The sequence below is a fragment of the Vidua macroura genome, chromosome 1, assembly GCF_024509145.1.
Source record: "Vidua macroura isolate BioBank_ID:100142 chromosome 1, ASM2450914v1, whole genome shotgun sequence".
Classification (NCBI taxonomy): domain Eukaryota; kingdom Metazoa; phylum Chordata; class Aves; order Passeriformes; family Viduidae; genus Vidua; species Vidua macroura.
The window spans coordinates 392,954-412,413 of record NC_071571.1 but is presented as its reverse complement, the minus strand read 5'-3'; the positions used below and the strand labels follow the sequence as shown (position 1 = coordinate 412,413).

At 57.7% G+C, this 19,460-nt stretch overlaps 1 protein-coding gene across 3 annotated transcripts in view; it reads left to right on the top strand.

The window, feature by feature from the left end:
• The window catches only part of AGAP3 (ArfGAP with GTPase domain, ankyrin repeat and PH domain 3), a 107,869-nt gene that overhangs the window by 46,197 nt on the left and 42,212 nt on the right, over positions 1–19,460 (top strand). For 2 of the 3 annotated variants that reach the window (XM_053985080.1, XM_053985072.1), the window contains exons 7-9: positions 2,761–2,888; positions 10,725–10,880; positions 14,685–14,777. In XM_053985080.1, the coding sequence (XP_053841055.1) occupies positions 2,761–2,888; positions 10,725–10,880; positions 14,685–14,777 (377 nt within the window). Of the gene's footprint in view, positions 1–2,760; positions 2,889–10,724; positions 10,881–13,293; positions 13,415–14,684; positions 14,778–19,460 lie in introns of those variants that run through there. The other variant, XM_053985088.1, reaches the window with a different exon arrangement.

The window sequence follows — 19,460 nt, the reverse complement described above, 5'->3', positions numbered from 1 at the left end:
CCTGCTTGGGCTTGGAGAGGGGTCTGCAGCAGTGATGCTGAGGGGCACAGGGAACCTGCACCATCTCTGGGGGTTTGCAGTCTGCTTAAATTAACTGTGAACTTACCCTGAAGGAGACTGTGTGTTCCCTCTAGTGACAGGACAAGGGGGAATGGCCTGAAGCTGATGGGATGAGGTGTTTCTGGAGTGGGTAAGCAGTTCTTCCTAGTGAGCACTGGAGGGTCATGATGCAGCTGGTCTGGCATCTGGTGGATCCTGGTGCAGCTGGTGTGGGATCTTGTGGAGTCCTGGCAGTCACAGACTCTGTGAGGACCTTTCCTCACATGGCAATCCAGTTTCCATCAGACTTGCCTTTATATGACTCCTTCCACACAAGTTGCCACCCTGGATCCCAGCAGACCTACCCCGGGCAGGCTGGGAAGGATGTCCACTTCCCACAGCAGGAGCTTGAAGAGCTGCTTTCAGAGCTGAGGTTGCCTGCTTGCCTGTGCTGGCTGGAGCGTGTGCTGCACCTCTGTTTCTAGAGAGCCCTTCCCTGCCACTGTCCTGGGTCACACCCAGTGGCCACTGACCTTTTTGGGGAGCAGGTCAATGCGCTGGCATGAGAGCCTGAGGGAGTGACCACCCTGCCCCTTGGTGTTCACAAGACAACTCTTCCCACACATGCACGTGGTGCTGCAGAGAGTGGGGGATGCTCTGAGACAGAAAAACTGGTGTCTCCATCTTCACCAACTGCACAGGGATTCTCCAAGAGCTGGGTGGCCCTGGCTGTTGTGCCACCACAGTTCAGGCAGGAGCAGCAGAGACCCTGTTCCTCAGAGCGGGTCTTGGTGTCCGGTGTGTGGCCTGGAGCTGCTTGAGCTGTGCTGTGTCTGGTCTGAGCTCAGTGCAGTGTGTGCCTGATGGTGGTGGGGCTTTTGTGGCCGAGGCTGTGTCAGGGCAGTCAGGCTGCCAAAGGTCACCGTGAGAAGGACACCTGGCAGGACAACAGGGGTCACTTCCTCCTTGCTGGTTTCTCATTTCCTGACAGAATTCTCCCTGGAGGTGCTGCTTGCTTTTTGGGAATTGTGCTCCTCCCTCCTTCCCAAGTCCACAGATGTCACAGGGACTTCTGCAGTGAGAGGATGGGATCTTGGTATTGCCAGGTCTTGCCAGGTGGTGGCCCTGGCACAGGCAGGGACAGTGCCCTAGGCTGGGCTGTGTCCTGCAGTGCCTGGTCAGCTCCAGGACTCCCTGAGGTAGGCCTGCCCTGAGGAAGGGTTGGCTTAGTCCCCTCATGGCAGAGCCCCCTGAGGTGGGGGCTGGTATGGAATGTGCCTTCTGCCCTCTTGGCTCCAGAGAGGTCTGGTTAAAGAACTTTATTCGCAGGGTTACCCTCACAGTTCCTGTTTGCAGAAATCTGGGGTTCAGATTCAGCAGATGCCAGGACAGTTTGCAAGGAGCCATTGGTGTGGGGGGCCTCAGTTCCTGGGCTTCATTTTAAGAGTGTTTCTGTATCAAGAAAAGGTCAGGGAGCCCCTAGCCGTGGTCACCTTGGTGATGTTCCTGAGGAGGAGGAGGAGGAGGAGGAGTGACCCAGCCCTGGTCCTGCAGGGTGCAGGAGGGACAGCAGCTGTGCTGCCCTGTGCTCTGGGTCACTTCTTGAGCTTCAGCTCTGTTGCAGATCCCAAGTGCATGGTCCCACCTTTCCTCTGTGCTGAGCACTGGAGAGGGCAGGAGAGGACAGCCAGTGGCTCCATGGGCCAGGACCTGTGGCTGGGGTGCTTTTGGCATTGCTGCTCTCCATCATCCCCCTCAAACATGGGGCTGCAGGCCCAGGCTCCAGCATGAACTGCCAGGGAGGCTCTGGATCCCCTGCCCAGGGGTCATCTCCCATGCCAATGCTGGCTGAGCACACTGTGAGCTCCAGCCCCCCAGGGGCCAGGAAATAGCCAGACAAAGCCCTCAGCCACTGCTGGCTGGCAGGGCCTGGCAGAGGCTCTGCCCATCAGTTATCCCATACCACTGCTGCTAATGAGGAATTAACCATGAGGCCCGTGAGACCACACTGGAGGGATAACATCTCCCCAGTCCTGAAATGAGTCACCTTGAGGTGACCTTCACCTTCCTGCGTGCCGGGCCCAGGCTCTTCTACTTCCTGAACATCAGCCAGATTTTCTGGGATAACTTCTGCCGTCCCTTAAACCAGTCTGTTCCGGTTTCTCTGGTTGCCACACACAGCTGTGCTGTACATCCAGAGAGGTGTGCCCTGCCTGCAGAGCCTGAGCAGCCCCACTGCCCAGTGTCACTGTGAGACCAGCACCTGAGCATCACTCCGTGTTTCAAGGCAAACCCAGCACTGCAAGTCTGGACAGAGGAGGTGCATGCAAAGGTCCCTAGTGACCCACCAAGGATTCTACAGAGAACCCCTCAGGGTGTCCCTTTACAGACCCACAAGGCCCAGACTGATGGAGGTGGCATTTGCCCAGGCAGTTCAGTCCAGTACGTGGCTCCTGGAGTTGCCATGAGGGGTGACTGAGAGGTGATGGACTACCCAGGGGTTCTCCTGCAGCAGGCCCGGGCTCATGGTGTCCGTGGGAAGTTGCTGTTCTGTGTGATGCCCGAGAGGGCAGGTGGAGATCCTCTGGGGACTCAGCCTGAGCAGTGCAGGCAGCACATCAGTCAGGGGAAAGGCCTGGCTCTCCCTGAAGCCCTCCAGAAATCTGTGGGGGAGGAAACTGCTTTCTGAAGGCTGACCCTGTCCCTTTCTCCCTTTTCCAGTGGCTCAGAAGGTGGTGGCTCTCCGGAAGAAGCACCAGCTGTCCATCGGCCCCTGCAAGTCCCTGCCCAACTCACCCAGCCACTCATCTGTGTCCGCAGCCTCCATTCCTTCTGTCCACATCAACCAGGTGGGGAATGGGAACGGGACCTCTTGTGCTCTCCACAACCTCAGCTCAGTAGCCAGCAGTTCATCCTTGGACTGCTCTGGGCTGGCTCTTTGGAAGAGCAGAGTGGTGTCACCCTGCTGCTTCTTCCATGGCCCAGAGCAGCTGTGGCTGCCCCTTCCCTGGGAATGTCCCAGGCCACGTTGGAGCAATGGGGCTTGGGGCAGCCAGGTCTAGTGGAAGGTGTCCCTGCCCACGGCAGGGGGTGGAATGAAATGTACTTGAAGGTCCCTTCCAACCCGAAGCGCTCCATGATTTTATGAGAGTGTGACAGTTTGATGCTTGCCCCTGAGGTCAAGTTTCATGTCTAACCCTTTGGGTCTGGCTCGTGGTGCCCAGACTGCGTGGTGCTTTGGCAGGCACGCAGCAGAGCCGTGTGTGGGAGCTCTTGGGCAGCACAGGGCTCTGTGGCAGGGGCTGCTCTGGCTGCCCAAGCTGGGCAGGCACAGCTGCTCAGCTCCTGCCTCTCCCGGACTCAGGGAGCTGATGGCCTACGTGCACATGCATCTGAAGGCTTCTGAGGGGGTCTACCTGTGGACAGGTGGGTTCAGAAGGAGCAGAACAGGGAAGGAGGTTCCCTCCCCTCTGCCAGAGGAAGGGCTCTGTGCTGTTGGTAAGGTCTGCCAAGGTCTTGGTACGGGGAAGACGGTGATGTTCTGTGATCCTGGAGCAGAGCTGAGGCAGGACAGGCTCCATGGTGAGGGGTTGGGGGAGGAGATCCTTCAGGCAGCCACCTCACTGCATTCAAGCTTTCCTACATTCCCAGTGCCCACAGAAATGCTGGCTGGGAGACTGGTGAGGAAGAAAGGAGGGGTCCTGGGCTCCATTGTTCCCAGGGATTCAAGGCAACAGATTCCATCTCTGCAGCAACTGGCATATGGATTCACAGGATCTGTGACAGGGACTGCAGGAAATCTGCCTCTGACTGAGGGACAGAACATGTAGCTGATGGGTTTTCCATAAGGGATTGCCTTTGAAGCTCTGGGTGTGTCAGAGCCTCCTAGCCCTGGGAGGACTCCTGGGCCCCCACCACAGGAGCCTGTCTCTGCACAGACCTGAGCCATATCTGCAGCCTACCTGACTGTAGAGGCTTCTAAAGCTGGATTGCAGGTAGGTGAGTGCAGGTTTTTGCAAAGACCTGTGCCACCTTCCTGGTGCTTCAGGTCACCTGGACACCAGCAAGTTCAGGTAAAGTCTGTGTGCAGGTGGATGGGCTGCTGGGGAAGGCTGCAAAGCCAGGTTCTGTCAGAGTGTGCTTGTGTCCAGAAAGGTGGGGACAAGTTCAATGGGAGACATCCAATGTGGAGAGCAAAGTCCAAGGGAAATACAGATTTGAGTGTCTCTGGTAATTTGAGGGTTTTATTAGCAATTTGTGTACAGTTTGAGCCTGGTTGGGAAGGAGAGGCCACCTGTGCTGGAAGGGAGGCAAGAGGCTGCTGGCCAAGGTCAGCATTTCTCAGGGGAGCTGGACACTTGTTTAGCGTTTTCTTCCATGTCCAGAGCATAAGAAGAGTCCCAATAAATCCGTGTCATTGGCACTGGCTGTGCCAGGCAGGCAGTGTGTTTGCTGTGAAGCTGAGAAGCGTTCCCTGTGTGAGGGATGGGGCTGCCAGGCCCCCGGGTTCCCCTGCTGGAATCCAGTCACTCAAGTGACTGTGCTTGGAACCTGAAGGATAGCAAAAACATCTGGGAGGGAAGAGACCCCGACATGGGAGGAAAGTAAGCACTTGACTGGTTTAGCTGAGGAATGAGTGCAGAAATAGGCCAAACCTGACCTCAAGTACACAGGTGTGACATCAAAGAGCTCCTTAAGGAAAGGCAGCACTGAACAAAAGGGGTGGATTTAGGACTGGCTGCGGGGAACCAAATTTTGGAAGAATTTTCTAACTGCATGTCATGAGCTTTGTGAGGAGTTTGCTCAGAGCCGTCCCTGCTTTCCTCTCCTTTCCTTCCCACAGAGCACCTCTCAGCACGGCTTGCAGACGACATCTGTGTAGAGGTGAATTCTGGCTGCTGCTCGGGGACAGACCTTTGCTCTCTGTACCTTGCTGTGCTCCTGGCTTGGCTGGAGGGACGTAGGGAGCTGTGGTGGGAAGCAGAGCTGTGAAGGGAAGTAACGCAGCGTGCAGCTCACAGGGATTGCTTGATGGCCTGTGCCCCTGCCCGGACCTGCTCTGTGCCTGCCCAGTGCCCCCCCTGCGCCTGGCAAACCTGGCCCCCACAAGGGTGACCAAAGTCAGTTTGTGTTCCTGGCTCTTGTGTGGTCCCATCACAAACCCTCTCGGTGCCAGTGACCCGTGCAGCAGTCTTTGCCCCTGGTGTTTGCATGTCTCTCCCCCATTACTAAGGACACTTATAAAAATAGTGAAGCAATGGTGAGTGATCCTAAAATGCCGTGAAGTGTTTGCCTGTTCTTGCATGGTCTCAGAAGTGAGGTTCTGGAGCTGCTCCCCGCTGTCCTCAGGGAAAATCCAAGTGGCTTTGGGAAACAGATTTACTCATAACTGATGGTTCTGACAGGGAACTGGGCAGAGCAGCCCACACGCTCAGGTGTGTGCTCAGGCTGCCCCCGTGGGAGGACACCATGCCCAGGTGGGTACTGAGGAGCAGTGTCCTGGTGTGCCCTGCTCCTGGCCCTGCAGGACATGGTGGGGCAGCTCTGGGAGGGGGTGGATAGGCTCACCCTGCCAGGAAGGACCAATGGGAGGGTGACAAGGTGTTTGTGGAGCTGAGCTGAACTCTGTCATACCTGAGGGCTCTCACCAGGGTTTCTCATTTGCTTTTGCAAGTCAAAGAGCAGTAACTGGCACAGGGAAAACAGGAAAAAGGCTCTCAAGGAAGAGTTTAGGAGCACGGGACTTAACATGGTGATGAGGTGGAGAGAAGCCAGACAAAAAACACAATTAGGAGCTTTGCCTTGTGCCTCAGGTATCAGTGTGTACAGGTGAGACATGCACTTGGGACAGAAGGATCCCCTTCCCTTCCAGTACTGCCTGGAGGGGGGCAGGAGGAGTCCCTGGAACAGTGGGACTGGCATTTGGGGGTCAGGAGGAGGCCCTGGAACAGCAGGATTGGCATTTAGGGTCAGGAGGAGCCCCTGGAACTGGGATGGGCAGTGCTGCTCTGGGCCTGGTCTGGCCCATGCTGTGGGGACAGTGCTGTCCCCTGGAGCTCCCGGCTGAGAAGGCACTTTTCTTGGAATGGGAACAAGGAGTCCCCCACAAAGGGCTCCTTATGGTAGGTAGGAGCTAGGACCCAGCCCTGCCCCTTCTCTTGTTCTGGGGAACAAGAGAACAACTTCCAGAAGAGGGAACAACTCTTCTGGAAGTAGACAGAAGGGGCCAGGAGGGGCCCCTGGGCCCCTTCCCCTCTTCTGGAAGTAGCTTGACACTACTGGCTGAGCCAAACTAACTTTTTTGGACATGGCCACTACTTGTCTGCTCTGTCAGTTGGACCAGTCCAGCGTGGTTACTGGGACAGGAGGGACTCCTTGTTCCCCATCTGTCTGGAGGATTCTCTTCTCCTGAGACAGTGGTGCTGTGCATGTGTCCTGGTTGCCTTGCACAGTGCATGATGGTCTTGGAAACCAGCCAAAGGCCCTGCTTCCATTTCTGCCTTTGGGAGTTTGGGTTTTTTTCTCTTATTCTGCAGCGTTGCCTGGAGGATGTTGCTCCATCCATGGGGAGGGAAAGGGAGCTGTAGGAGCAGGTCAGCCCTGGTCAGGGTTTTCCACCAGCTCTCATGAGTCACTAGGTGTGCTCGGTGGGTCCCTGACCCTGGCTACTGTGCTCAGCATCAGTCTGGAATGGCAGGAGCTAGGGCCAGCCCTGGAGTCCTGCATTCCCTTGGGGACACAGATCTGTCCCTTTGGCCTTCCCAGCAGCTTGAGGGGTGTGGTCTGCACCCGCTGGAGCAGGCACCTGGTGTTCCCCAGAACCAGCAGCCCCAGGGAAAGCTCTTGCCTGCTGCCTTGGGCTCTCCTCTCTGTATCTTGCCCACACCTATTGCTGAGTGAGAGGGTTGGATGGGTTTGGGAATCCCACTCCTCACTTGGCCCTGACTCCCACCTTGCTCCTCCTGGCAGCTCCTGGCCCTTGCCTACAGGGAGGGGATGGGAGTTTCTCGGGCCAGTGGGTGCTTGCAACACCTGCAGAGTTGTTCTACCTGATTTCCTCACTTTTGCTGCCCCGTTCTCAGTCTTTCTTCAGGGCCTCTGGGATGCCTTTGGGAGTTCCCCAGGCTGTGGGTGAGTCAGTGTTGTGTTTGCTGTGGGATGGCAGTTTGTCTTTCTGCCAGGAAACTGGTTCCCAGCAGCTGGCAGGAGGTAACACAGGTACCCCAGGCTGGTACCTGACAGGTTGGTGGAGGGAATTGGGTGCCCCCCTGGGCCTTGGGAGCTGCTGCCATCCCTGGCGTGCTCTGGGCTGCCCAGTATGATGGTTCTTCTCTGATGGCCTTGGTCTACCTTCCTGCACAGGCTCTTGGGGGGCACTGGGAGGGCCTTCATCCAGGCTTCAGGGAGAGATCAGATGAAAGAGGTGGAAAACCAAAGTTTGCAAGTGAAATGAAGCCCCAGGGGCAGCTCACCTGAGCTGGTAACAGCGCTCACTGGCCTGCTGCGGCACGTTCCGTCAGAGCTCAGGAGCTGCAGCGGCAGGCGTTGGCATTTCCTCATGGAAGCCCGTGTCCCGCTGCCTGCTCGCCTCATGGTGCCCACTTTCCATCGTCCTTATGCTCCTCTGGCTTCTCCCTTCTTCCTGCAGACCCCGGGTTGGTGTTTGCTGTTTGTCTGTGCTCTTGCACTCAGAGCCCTTCCCAAACTCCTTGTTCTGCCTTAGGCCTTGTTACACCAGGAATTACTGCCCTGAACTCCAGCTGAGTTCTGCCCTTCCCAGGCACCCGTGGGCTGCTGATGCTCTTCCACCAGTTACACACTAATGGGAAGGATTTGTCCCACAGGCATTTACCAAGTTTCCAGTTCCCACTGTGTTCTCAGATTCCAGTGGTGACCACAGGTGGTTGTTCAGGTCCACTAGCAAAGTACCTGACAATAGCAGACACATGGTACCGGCCCAGACCTGTCATCTTGTTCTCCCACATCCCTGAGATTTGTCCTGTGTCCCTAGATCCCATGGAAGTTAGGGAGCTCCCTGCTCCAGCAGAGCTCAGGATTGCCGGAGCCACTTGCTATCTTTGAAGGACTTTCTCCTCTGCCCCCAAATTTGTGGCAGCTTGCCTTCATAGCCTGATGTGAGCCATCCTCCAGTCCCAGAGCCCTTCCTGAGGTTTGGTCTGTGGGACATGGGAGGCTCAAAGGCCAGTGTCCTTCATCACTCAAGGACAGTAACCTTGGCTTCAGCACCAGGCAGACTTACAGGCTAAGGAAAGTTATTCTGGCCAGACAGAAATGACACACAGGACTGCAGGGAGTAAGTAAAACATAAAACAGGGTGTAGCAAAATTTCTTCCTTGATGCTTCAGTGTCCATCACCTGCAGCCCACAGAGTTTGTTCCAGCTGCTCTGGCAGGAGCTCAGACTCTGCAGCCTCCTCAGAACTGGCTCCTCCCCACAGTCACAGCATCGTGAACGTGCAGCCAAGGTCACGGAGACATGCCAGGCATGGCCAGGAGCTGGTCTTTGAGGAACAGCCATGCCCAGCTCACTGTTCCATGTGGCAGGTTGTCTGTGCTGCAGCATCCTCCTACTCTTCCTAGCATTGGAATATTTCACTTTCTTTGACCTAGTTCACATGTGATGAGCCAGTTAAACACAGACTGCGCATGTGTGACTTGGTGGCCCTGGCTCTCTGCAGCTCTTCTGATCGCAGCACCTGCAGAACTCCTCTGTGGGCGTTGGACCCGGGATTGACTGGAGCTCTCTCTGTTGAAGGTGCAGAAGCCACTGGCAGGTGACATGTTGCTTCACCCATTTGTGTCCCTGGTGGTCCCCCCTTTCCTGGGACTTGGCAGCACAACCTTCTTGTCCAGCACAGGGTTCCTCACCCTGCAGAGGAGCTCCCAGGCAAACTGGACAAAGTTCCCAGCTTCTTGTACTTGTGGAAAAGTACAACCAGGCCAGGTTACCTCTTGTTCTGTGTTTCAGGACTTCAGAAACGTTCCTGTTTCCAGACAGGCTGGGATGGTCTGAGCCACCCACCTGCTCACAGCATGGAATTCTTTTCCTTGCTCTTCCTTCATGAGGAGGAAACTGAAATGCTGCTTGGGTGGTTTTTTCCTCTCTTAAATTGTCATTGTGTGTCTTCTCCCATATCTTTTGTTAAAGATGAGGGCATCCATGGCTTGGGTGAAGGTTGCACCTCTCTCTGAGACCGGGCTGTGGGTCATGGTCACTGCTCTGCCTGTGCAGCCCCTTTCACACTTCTCTGAACTGCTTGTCTCAGAATAAGGCTCTGATCCCACTGGGGATGGGGGTCTCTTGCAGAGCCCCTTCAGCAGATCATCACCCTGCATGGGCTTCACTCCTGCTCAGAGTGTAGGCGGGATGGAGGAAGTCACTGGGCCATTGATGCCACCACTCTGTGAGTGTGGAGCTGGGAGGAGGCAGGCTGCCCCTTCTGGGGTGCTGGAGCTCACCTGCCCTTCTAGGGGCAGCTCCTCCATGTGTTTCTGAAATACTGTTCAGAGCTGCCAGGGAGCTCGGGCTGCCATGTGCCTGTCATAGTGAGATGTCCTGGGCTGCAGACCTGGAATGCTTCCATGCCAGTATTGTTTCTGGGGTGTCCCTAAACCCCTGTCCAGTGGCTGCCCACACTGAGTGAGCAGCCTCGTCTGCAAGAGATATGTTGGTGACTTGGGTGTATGGCTGCACGGTTGGATCTTCCTCTTGCCATGAAGTCCAGTGAGGTGTTGGTGAAGCTCCTTGTGTTCCCAGGCACAGGCCACCACAGCCATGCCTATGGTGGTCTGCAGGCACGGGAGGCGTGTGTCAGCCTCGGGGTCTGCTCAGAGAGACCTCCAAACCAGCAGCAGAGATGGGTTCCACACAGAAGTTGAGCTTGGGGTGTGGCACTCTGTGCTTCAGGACGCAGGAGAGGTGAATGCTGGAGTCCTGGGGACACACATCCCCATTGGCATCACGGCTGTCCTCATGGAATGGGAATGGATGAGTGGGGCTTGGAGCTTGGCAGGCTTTGGGCTGCCTCACAGCCTCATGTCTGAGGGGCTCAGTGGAGAGGAAGGGAGTGACTACCCAAGGAGAGTGACCCTGATCCTGTGTTCTGGGAGCAGGTGGAGGTGCCCTGGCTGTGCCCCTCTGCTGGGCACAGCTATGTGGGACCCTGCTGCCTCAGGCCTTGTTCTACACCTATGTTTGGAAGGGCTTCAGCTGGGTTTCTCTGGCCATTTGCTGCCCTTCTCTGTGATTTCAGAACTTGAACATTTTACTGGTGAAAACACTAGAGCAGAAAGAGGCGAAAGGCTTCCCAAGCCCCTCTGTTGAGCAGGAGCTGTGCCTGGCAGCAGATGTCTCTCTGGGTTGCCCAGAGAGATTGTGAGCTCCCCATCCCTGGAAGTGTTCAAAGCCAGGTTGAATGGGGCTTAGAGCAATCTGGTCTAGTGGAAGTTGTCCTTGCCCGTGGCAGGGGGTTGGAACTAAATGGTCTTTAAGGTCCCTTCCAACCAAAACGATTCCATGGTTTTTTGGATGACACCCAGTCCCAGTGCTGCGTGGCACACCGTGCCCTGCCTGGCATGAGGCCACGTGGCGCAGGTGGTGTTCCTGCAGTCGTGCCTCCAGGTAGCCTGTCTCTGACCTCTCTGACCACCCGTCTCCTCCTGCAGGCCACCAACGGTGGAGGAGCCTTCAGTGACTACTCCTCCTCTGTGCCCTCCACCCCGAGCATCAGCCAGCGGGAGCTGCGGATCGAGACCATCGCTGCCTCCAACACCCCCACCCCCATCCGCAAGCAGTCCAAGCGGCGCTCCAACATCTTCACGGTAAGAGGCACAGGGAGCCCAGGAGCTCTGGGGTGGGATTTCAGCAGGGGAGAGGGCAAGGGAGTGGGTCACGGCAGCCTGAGCCCTTGGGCTCTCCTGCACGGTAACCCATGCTGTGCTGGCAGGAGTGTGTGTGTGGGAGGGACCCGCGTGTGCAGGGACCGTGGTGCTGCAGGCTGCTTCAGGCAGAGTGGACATGCATGGGGAGCATCTGGGAGCAGGAGATTCCTCACACACATGGGAGAGTGCAGGGGTGCACTCGTGTGGGTGTGTAGTGTGTGTGAGCTCCTGCTCGTTACAGGGGGTGCCGCTGTGCGTGCACAGCACCAGTGACTCTGCTCATCCTCTCCTGGGGGCTGCATACCCCGAGCGTGGCACGGAGCCCCTGGTCGGTTGGCCTCCTGTTTGGTGCTAGTGATGCTGTGCCAGTGGTGCTGTGCAGAGCTCAGCACCTGGCATGGGGCCCCACTCACTCCTGTTCCTGAATCCTGTGTGACTTGAGCAGCGCACGTGGGAGCTGCTGTGGGTGTGGAGGGAGGGAAGGCAGACGGGAGGCAGCGAAGCTGTGGGCCCCAGGTGGAACACAGGGTATGTTTGCAGCCCACAGCTGCGCTGGTTGCCTTGCAGCCTGCCTCTCTGCACACTCTCACACCATGCACACGCCGTCCACACGGTGTGCACAGTCCTGCCCTCACACTCACCCTTGCTCTGAGCACAGCCATGAGTGTCCCCTCGCTGTGAGCACACACATGTCCCAGTCCCCTGTCTAGCGCAGGTGTAGCCTCTGTTCCCTGTGTACATGTGCAGGCTCCGGCCTTGATCCTCTCCCCATCTCAATGTGCTTTCCAGCCACCATTGCTCAGCACACTGTGTCTGCTGTTTGTGAAACCAGCCACAACAAAGCCCTTGTACCTGTTGTCACTGTGTCACCCTTGTGACCAGCCGCTATCGCTCTGAGCCCAGACCACACAAATTCAGTGTCCTGTGCCCTGTTCCTCTCACTGCACCATTGGCATCCCAGGTTCCCCACTCCTCGTGCTGGAATGTGCCCATCTCCCTTGGCTTCTGACATCCTGGCAGCTTCTGCACTGACCTCCCAAATACTCCGTGCATTCCCCAGCTGCATCTCATGCCCCCCAGCTCTCTGTGCCTGCCCCAGGCCCACGCTCACCCTGTCCGTGTGCCGTTGGCGGCTGGGCTGCGCTCCCCACACCTTCCTGCCAGCACACGCGGCCGCTCGCAGCAGGTCCCCACTCCCAGCGCATGGTTGTTCCCTCGCTGCCTTCCCCGCGCTGTGCCCTCTGGAATGCCCGGTAGCTGTCGCGTGTCCGAGCCCGCGCTCCCCGTGCACGCAGCGCTGGCGGGTGCCTGCCCTGGGCCCCGCCGTTCTCTCGCCGCGCTTGCTGCCGTGCCGGCGCGGGCGCTCGCGCTGTGCCAGCACCCGTGCTGCTCACCGATGCCTCTGGACTCGCCGCCGGCTCGCGTTCACGCTCTCGGGAGCCCCGTGCTCGCTCTCTGGGGTGGGCACGCGCTTCGGGGGGGAGGAGGGCGGCTTGCTGCGGGGCTTGCGCTTGTTCGCTGTGGACGTCATCATGCGTGTGGGGCTCTCAGGCGCTCACTCATCCTGGGCTCACGCTTGCTCTCCGCCACGGGCTCACCTGTGCTCACTCGCCGCGGGGCTGGGGCTCACCTCACCTGCTTGCTCGTGTGCTGGTGCACATCCATGGCTCACGTTGACGTCTTCACCCATCTGGTCGTGGCAGCAGCAGCAGCTCCCGACACCTCCCACAGTGGGACAGGACCAGGAAGGGCGGGAAGGGAAGGAGAGGGCAGGCTGTTTTCTGCCACTAGCTTTTCCCAGGCAGGCAGCGCAGGTGTAGCCAGCAGCCTTTGTCCTTATAGGGTCCCCAGGTGGGCACAGGCCTTCCCGAGGTGCAGTGCTCGGCCCAGCTCTGGGAGCTGCTGCAGCCCCAGTCCTGAGCTATGCCTGACTCCTTTGCTCCTCTTCTCCTCTTCTCCTTCTCCTTTCCTCCCCCTCCTCCCCATTCTCCTCCTTCTCTTCCTCCTCCTCCTCCTCTCCTCTTCCACTCTTCTCCTCCTCCTCTCTTCTTCTACTCTCCTTCTCCTCTCTCCTGCTCTGGCTCCTCTCCTGCTCCCCTTCCACTCCCCACTGGATTGCATTCCCCTTTGTGGGGTCTGCGTGCCCCAGAGCTCCAGGTGGAGACAAACTCTGCGCCCACCCGCGCCTCGAGGCGCGCACCCACTCCTGCCCCAGCCCCAGCCCCGACTGCTGCTGCCGCTGGCGCCCACTCCGTGGCCTGTCCGTGCTGTCCGCTGGCACCCATCACTGACAGACTCATGTCCGTGTTCTGAGTATAACTTGCCAAACTCTTTATTCTTTCGATATTTGCAGATATGTGCCACTGTTTCCAACTTTTCATCAACAAAAAGGCCTTTCCAACTCCTTCCAAATTAGAAGATCCAGGTGGTTACACACGGCACCTCTGTACAAATTCTCTCACTTTTCATTGCCTCTCCAGGGCCGGATAAGGGATGGGCACTGGGATTGATCTAAGATTAGAGGCTCGCCCGCCCTCCAGCCAGCATGGGTCCCCCCCTCGGAGACACGCAGGAGCCTTTTAAATCCCCCCAATGTAAAGTCTAGGAAGCCTGAGACGGCCTGCGCCTGCACTTTAAGCTGGGACATTTCTGGGCCTGCTGGATGCTGTCTAGGCACTGCCCTTTCTCGGGGATGCCAGGCGGACGACCCTCCTGGGATGGGAAGACCTGCAGACGCACCGGGACCGGGCGACAGCCGCGCATGGAGCTGGATGGGCCAAAAGACGCTTTGCTGCTGCCTGCGGGAGCCGCTGCAGCGCCTGCCGCTAGCGCTCTGCTCCTTCTTCCCTCCTGCACCTCTGCAGCCTGCATGGACTCCTGCTCCTTCTCCTCTTCTCCTCGCAGCCGAGCAGCCATCTGTGTCTCTTTAGTTTTCTTCTCTTTCAATCTCTTTGTTTGGTTCTGGGCCCAAAATCTGGTGAATCGGTGTCCCAGGCGCGCGGGGCTCGTATCCCTTTCTGATCCAAAGCACACGGGGCCCTCCTGGACTGAGGGGGTGTGTAGGACGCTCCAGAGAGACGCTGCCGCTGCCTCCTGCCATTGTTGTGATTCTGAATGTATTGGTTGTGCTCCATGCCATGTATGACTTGATATTTCCCTCTGTCCTAAGCACTTTGAATGAGTTCTGCTCAACAGACTGTAAATTTCATATTGTATTTATCAGAGTTTGCTCTCCCCGCGGCCCTCGGGCGCTGGTGGGTCCCGCTCTCGCCGCTCTAGACGTGTGGTAGATATTTATTGTCCATGCTCTTTTGTAAGGGGCTGGTATCTGCCCGGTGACCTGTGCTACTTTGTATGGTGCAAGTGTGTTACCAGAATAAATCTGTTGGATTAGTAGAGGTGTGAGTTCCTTCACTGCCTGACCCTCTCCTGCTTCCATCCATGCTCCACCTGCATCCCATGCCATTTCTGTCTGTCGCCATGTCCTGTGTGCCCCACGGGAGGGGGGGGCCCACGCAGCCCCGCTCTGCCAGGAGGAGGACAGCTCTGCTTGCAGTGGGGGGAGAGGAGAGCTTGCTGGGGGGCTGGGCTGGAGTGTCCCGAGTGTCCCTAGAGGGGCCGGGTGCTGGGAGAGCTGGCCTGGGGGAGAGCAGAGTGGTCTGGCCTGGAGCCTGCGGGGGACAGGGGACCGTGCGTTCCGCTCGCTGCGCCCAGCTCTAACCGCCGCTGTCTCTTCTCTTCCAGTCTCGGAAGGGCGCGGACCCGGAGCGCGACAAGAAGGTGTCGGAGTGTAAAGCGGACAGTATTGGCAGCGGGCGGGCCATTCCCATGAAGCAGGTTCGATGCTCCCCCTTCGCCCCGCTGCGAGAGCAGGGTCCAGGCAGTGGGGGCTGGTCGGTGCCCCTCTGCCCCGGGGGCTGCGCACCCGCCGGGCCCGGCAGCGAGCACGGTGCTGGGGGTGCTGCTGGGGGCCCCGTGCCCCGGGTGGGTGGGGGGCTGCTGGGGGCTGCTGGGGGCCGTGGCAGGGTGCTGCTGGGCTGCGGCGGCGGCTGCAGAGCGGTTCCAGCAGATGGCATCCATGCCCCACGCCCGCCACAACCTCTGCCGCAGCCGCTCTCTCTCCTTTCTGCTCCTCTTCTCTCCTGTTCCTTTCCACTCCTGCTCCTGCTCCTGGCAGGACAGGAAGGGGATTCCCCTCTTTATGGGTTACTGCAAAGAGCTGTGAGCACAGTGCCCACACCGTGAGCCGCTGGGAGTCTAAGGGAGGCACTGCTTCCTCCAGCAGCAGTGCATTCTGCTCCTGCCTCTTGGCTTCCAGGGAAGCTTGAACTGCCGGGATCCAACCCAGAGTGTTGCCTGTCCCTGTGTCCATCACTGGCAAGCAGTGATGGGTGACGTCCAAGCGAGCCAAGTGGTCTGGATTGGCTGGATGGTGTTTCCACCAGGATTTCCTTGCATTACAGGAAAGACTGATCTGGCAGTTTGTGTTCCTGCCTTGCATGTTGTGCCCCCGTTGTGGATTCATTTACCCCCTGCTGGCCCCTCTGTGCCCCATGGGCCCCCCAGCGCTGCCAGGGCTCAGCTGCACAGGCCAGTTGTGTCTCTGCATTGCAGGAGTGCTGGGACATGAGGCAGGAGAGTAGAGTCTACATCCCCACTAGGTTGTGGCTGCTTGGTACGATTCCATGGTGAGATTCTATGGGGAAGGACTCAGTGGAGCCAGGCTAGCTGAGGAGTGGAGTGGTGGGTCAGAAGGTAGAGACCCTGCTCACTGCTGGAGCTGCCAAAGCTCCTGCCCTTCCCTGCCCATGGAATAATCCTGGGGCAGGTTTGTGCAGGGCTGTTGGTGCCCCGGGCAAGGAGCTCTGCTGAAAGGAGGGTGGTGTTGGGAAGGCAGCCTTGGGAGGGTTGGCTCTGGAGCCAGAGGGAGCAGTGGCAGGAGAAGCAATGCCAGGGTGGAGGCTGTGGGATCTCACACATGGGGCTCTGCTCCTGAGGTGCCCAAGTTTGGCACAGCCCCAGCAGGAAGAGGCAGCCCAGCCATGCCCTGCTCTCTGCAGCACAGGGCTGTTGGTGTGCAGTGGGTCACTGTTTTTGGTGGGTTGTTGTTTTTGGTAGGTCGTTGTTTTTGGTGGGTCATTGTTGGGTTGTTGTTTTTGGTGGGTCGTTGTTGGGTTGTTGTTTGTGGTGGGTCATTGTTGGTGTGCAGTGGGTCGCTGTTTTTGGTGGGTTGTTGTTTGTGGTGGGTCGTTGTTGGTGTGGGGGGTCATTGGCGTGAGGAGGGTTGTTGATTGTGGTGGGTCGTTGGTTTGCAGTGGCAGTGCCCATAAGCTCTGGTTTGGGGTCAGCCCAAGCTGGGCAGCAGGGGAAGTGGTGGGTGGCTATTCTGTGGTGAGGTAGGGGAGGCTGAGAGCAGAGCAGCTGGAGCCCTCAGTGAGACCTGATTTGGTTCCCCACGTCCTGCTGCTGCCTGCCGAGGTCTGGTCCTGGGAGGGACCTGACAGCCTATTGTGCCTGGACCTTTGGGCTCCTTTTTCTAGGATCTCCCTCCACTTGGCAGGGTAGGATGATTCTTTACCTGCTCCTCTGCCTGTGCTGCTGACAGGGCCTGGCCTTGCTGGTCTGGCAGAGGCTGTGTTGCTTTAGTGGGATTAAGTCATTCCGTGCTGTTCCTGTGTGAAATGGGGAGAACTGGGACCAACAGAGCCCCAGCTCTGCAAACACAACCTCTGTACATCCTCTCTGGGCTTGGCAAGGAGGAGGAGATGCCAAACTGCTGCCTGGTTCAGGACTAAGCAGAGGAACCAGTTCACAGCAGCAGCTCACAGGGAAAGCCTGGAGCAAAGAGTTCCCACAGGAGATCCAGGTCCATGCTGGGTTCAGGCCTGGCACCTTTTCTAGCCAGAGCTGCGAAAGGTGGTTTCACAGAGATCCTGGCAGATCTCTGTGAAACAGATTTTTACAGGAACATACGTGGGGAAGTGGTGTTTGACAGGTGGACACTAACTTGTTCCAGAAGATACCAACATGTGGCTTGTGGGAAAGGGCTTGTCAGGGGGTCCATAGTGAGGTTAGCACTACAGTTTGGCACATTCCTGCCGTGGCCCTACACCACAAGGAGTGACAGCTTGGTACCACCAGCAGGGAGAGGAGCAAAGACTCTCAGGAGGTGTAGCTCTGTATCACAAAGGTTCGGGACAGGGGATGGCTGCTCTGGTCTCAGGTATGGACCTGCCCCTTCTGGAAGATGGTGGAGGTCTCATTGCTTGCTGTCTCTGAGAGGCAGTAGGAGAGGGGGACCTTTAGTTAGTTTTCCTCTTAGACCACTCGTTGTTCCTGCCCAGCTGTAAGAGCAGAGAAGCTGGCAGGTTTGGGGCTGTGAGTGGCAAATGGGCAGGATCTCCTGCCTGGGTTTGTGGCCAGCATTGGACTGTTGGGCTTCCCTTGGCATAGGCACTGCTGGGCTGGCACATTCTGTGCTGGGGCTGCTGGCAGGTCACCTCGGGAGCAGCTGGGCTCCTCTGCGTGGGAGAAGGAGGCTGGTCTGTGCTTACATTGCCAGCATGGCTGAAGGCAGCGAGTGCTGCGGGGCAGCAGGCTCATCCATGGCTGCAATCACTGTGATCCGTGATCCCTTCCTGGTCTCCCTGAGGACAGAACAAGTGTTGAGAAGCACTGACAGCCTTCCTCAGCACGTGGAGTCTGGGGTTTGCATGGAGCCAGGGAGCAGAAGGCTGGGCTGGGTGCTGCAGAAAGAGAAACACTGGGGAGCTTTGGCTGGGGAGGGATGTGTGTTGCTACTACAGGGTGCTTGGTTGTCACTTGTCACTGCCTTCTCCAGCACAGCACCTCTGGGTGACCTGATGTGTCTCCCTTATGCACATCTGGAAAAGATGGAGCTCCCCAAGGGGACAGGTGAGACTGTGGGTGTTGGGGCCCCCCTACACCTGGAATAGCACCTACGCACCCTCCAGGCAGCTGGTGCCTCTGCCAGGGCTGCTCTGTGCCAGGGACTCAGGGCCCATGTGCTGCAGTGTTCTTTTGGTGATGGTCCTGCAAGGCTGGAAGAGTTCCCTCGTAGATGGACACTTGTCTCCGAGAAGTGGGTTAATTAGGCCGGGAGACGAAGCTTCCTCAGCTGTTTGTTACCAGGAATGAGCTCCTAATTGCACATCCACCAGATCTTTCTGGGAAGATGGGGCGTGCTGGCAGCCCGAGGGTCCCCTGGCCCCTGGCCTGGCTCTGATCGGGCCGTGCACTCCAGCAGGGCCCAAGGCGGGTGACTCCTCCTCCTTGGGAGCTGGGATCATGCTGGGAGCTTAGATTACATTTAAATTGCCATTTGCATTTTCCAATCAATACGCGACTTCACAATTAAGTTTGGTGTTAAAATTCTTAGCAAAAAGTGAGTGGAAGGGAGATTTGTGGAGTAAACGAGTCCTCTGGGGGCCATCGCCGCTCCCTGCTTCATTACGCTGCATATTGCTGCTGCTGCTTTTACTGAGCACCGGCACAGCCAGCGCGGCACAGCCGGCACGGCCGGGGAATGCCGGGAGAGCCGAGGAGACTGTGGAGGGGAAGAGGGTCGCGCTCTCCTCCTTTTGTGTGTGACACCCAAAGAAACTTGTGGAAGAGTTGCTTCCTGCAAGTCCTCCCACAGGGTGCACAGGGAGGTTGAGGAGCACCCGCGTGTGCTGGCGCAGGGCTCTCGGGAGCCGGGCTGGAGGCTCGTGGGCCATGCGCAGCAGCACGGGCAGGCGGCCTGGGTTGTTCCCCCTTTTGGAGTTTTGTTCCTTCTGGCTTGCAAAAAGGGGCAGTAGTGCCGGGTCCTCCTTTCCTGCTCTGAGTTTGGTCGTGCTTCAGTTTGCCAATTGCAGGTTTGAGGCTGACCTAAGCGCAGCCGAACTGTTCTCTGCGGGCAGCATGTGTTTGGGGCAGGCTGGAAGTGCTGAAGCGGGTGTTTTGTAGCATCAAGGTGCATCAGGTTGAAGTCACATCAAGGAGAGGAGCTGTACTGCAGGATGCTACAAAAGGGCAGGTCAGACTGTGGAACTGAGCTGGATTTAAGGCAAGAAGGGGGATCATCACGCCCAGGAAGGATCTTGATGTCCAGAAGAGATCACTGTGTCCAGAAGGAATTGTCACGCTCAGAAGCCAGAGAATTCCACACAGCGACTTTGAGTTAGATCTGTAACTTCAGCCTGGTCTGGAGCAGATTTGTTTGAAAGATACCAAACAAATGTTCTGAATTACAGAGAATTCACCCTTTACCTGGGTGAGCTGGTGGATGTTAAACTGGCTTTGCGTGGGAGGAGGAAAATAATTTTCATACACTGTGGGAAATGTGTGGCCCAGCTGTGGTGTTAGAGAGGACGATTTTGGGTGGGTCCAGAACCAGTGCTGAGGGAACGTGGGTGCTGCTGGCTGCGTGTGGGAGGATGGCACACAGGAGCCAGGCATGTCCTGCCCATGGCATGGCGTGGCATGGCATGGCATGGCTGTTGTCTCATCTGGGAGGTG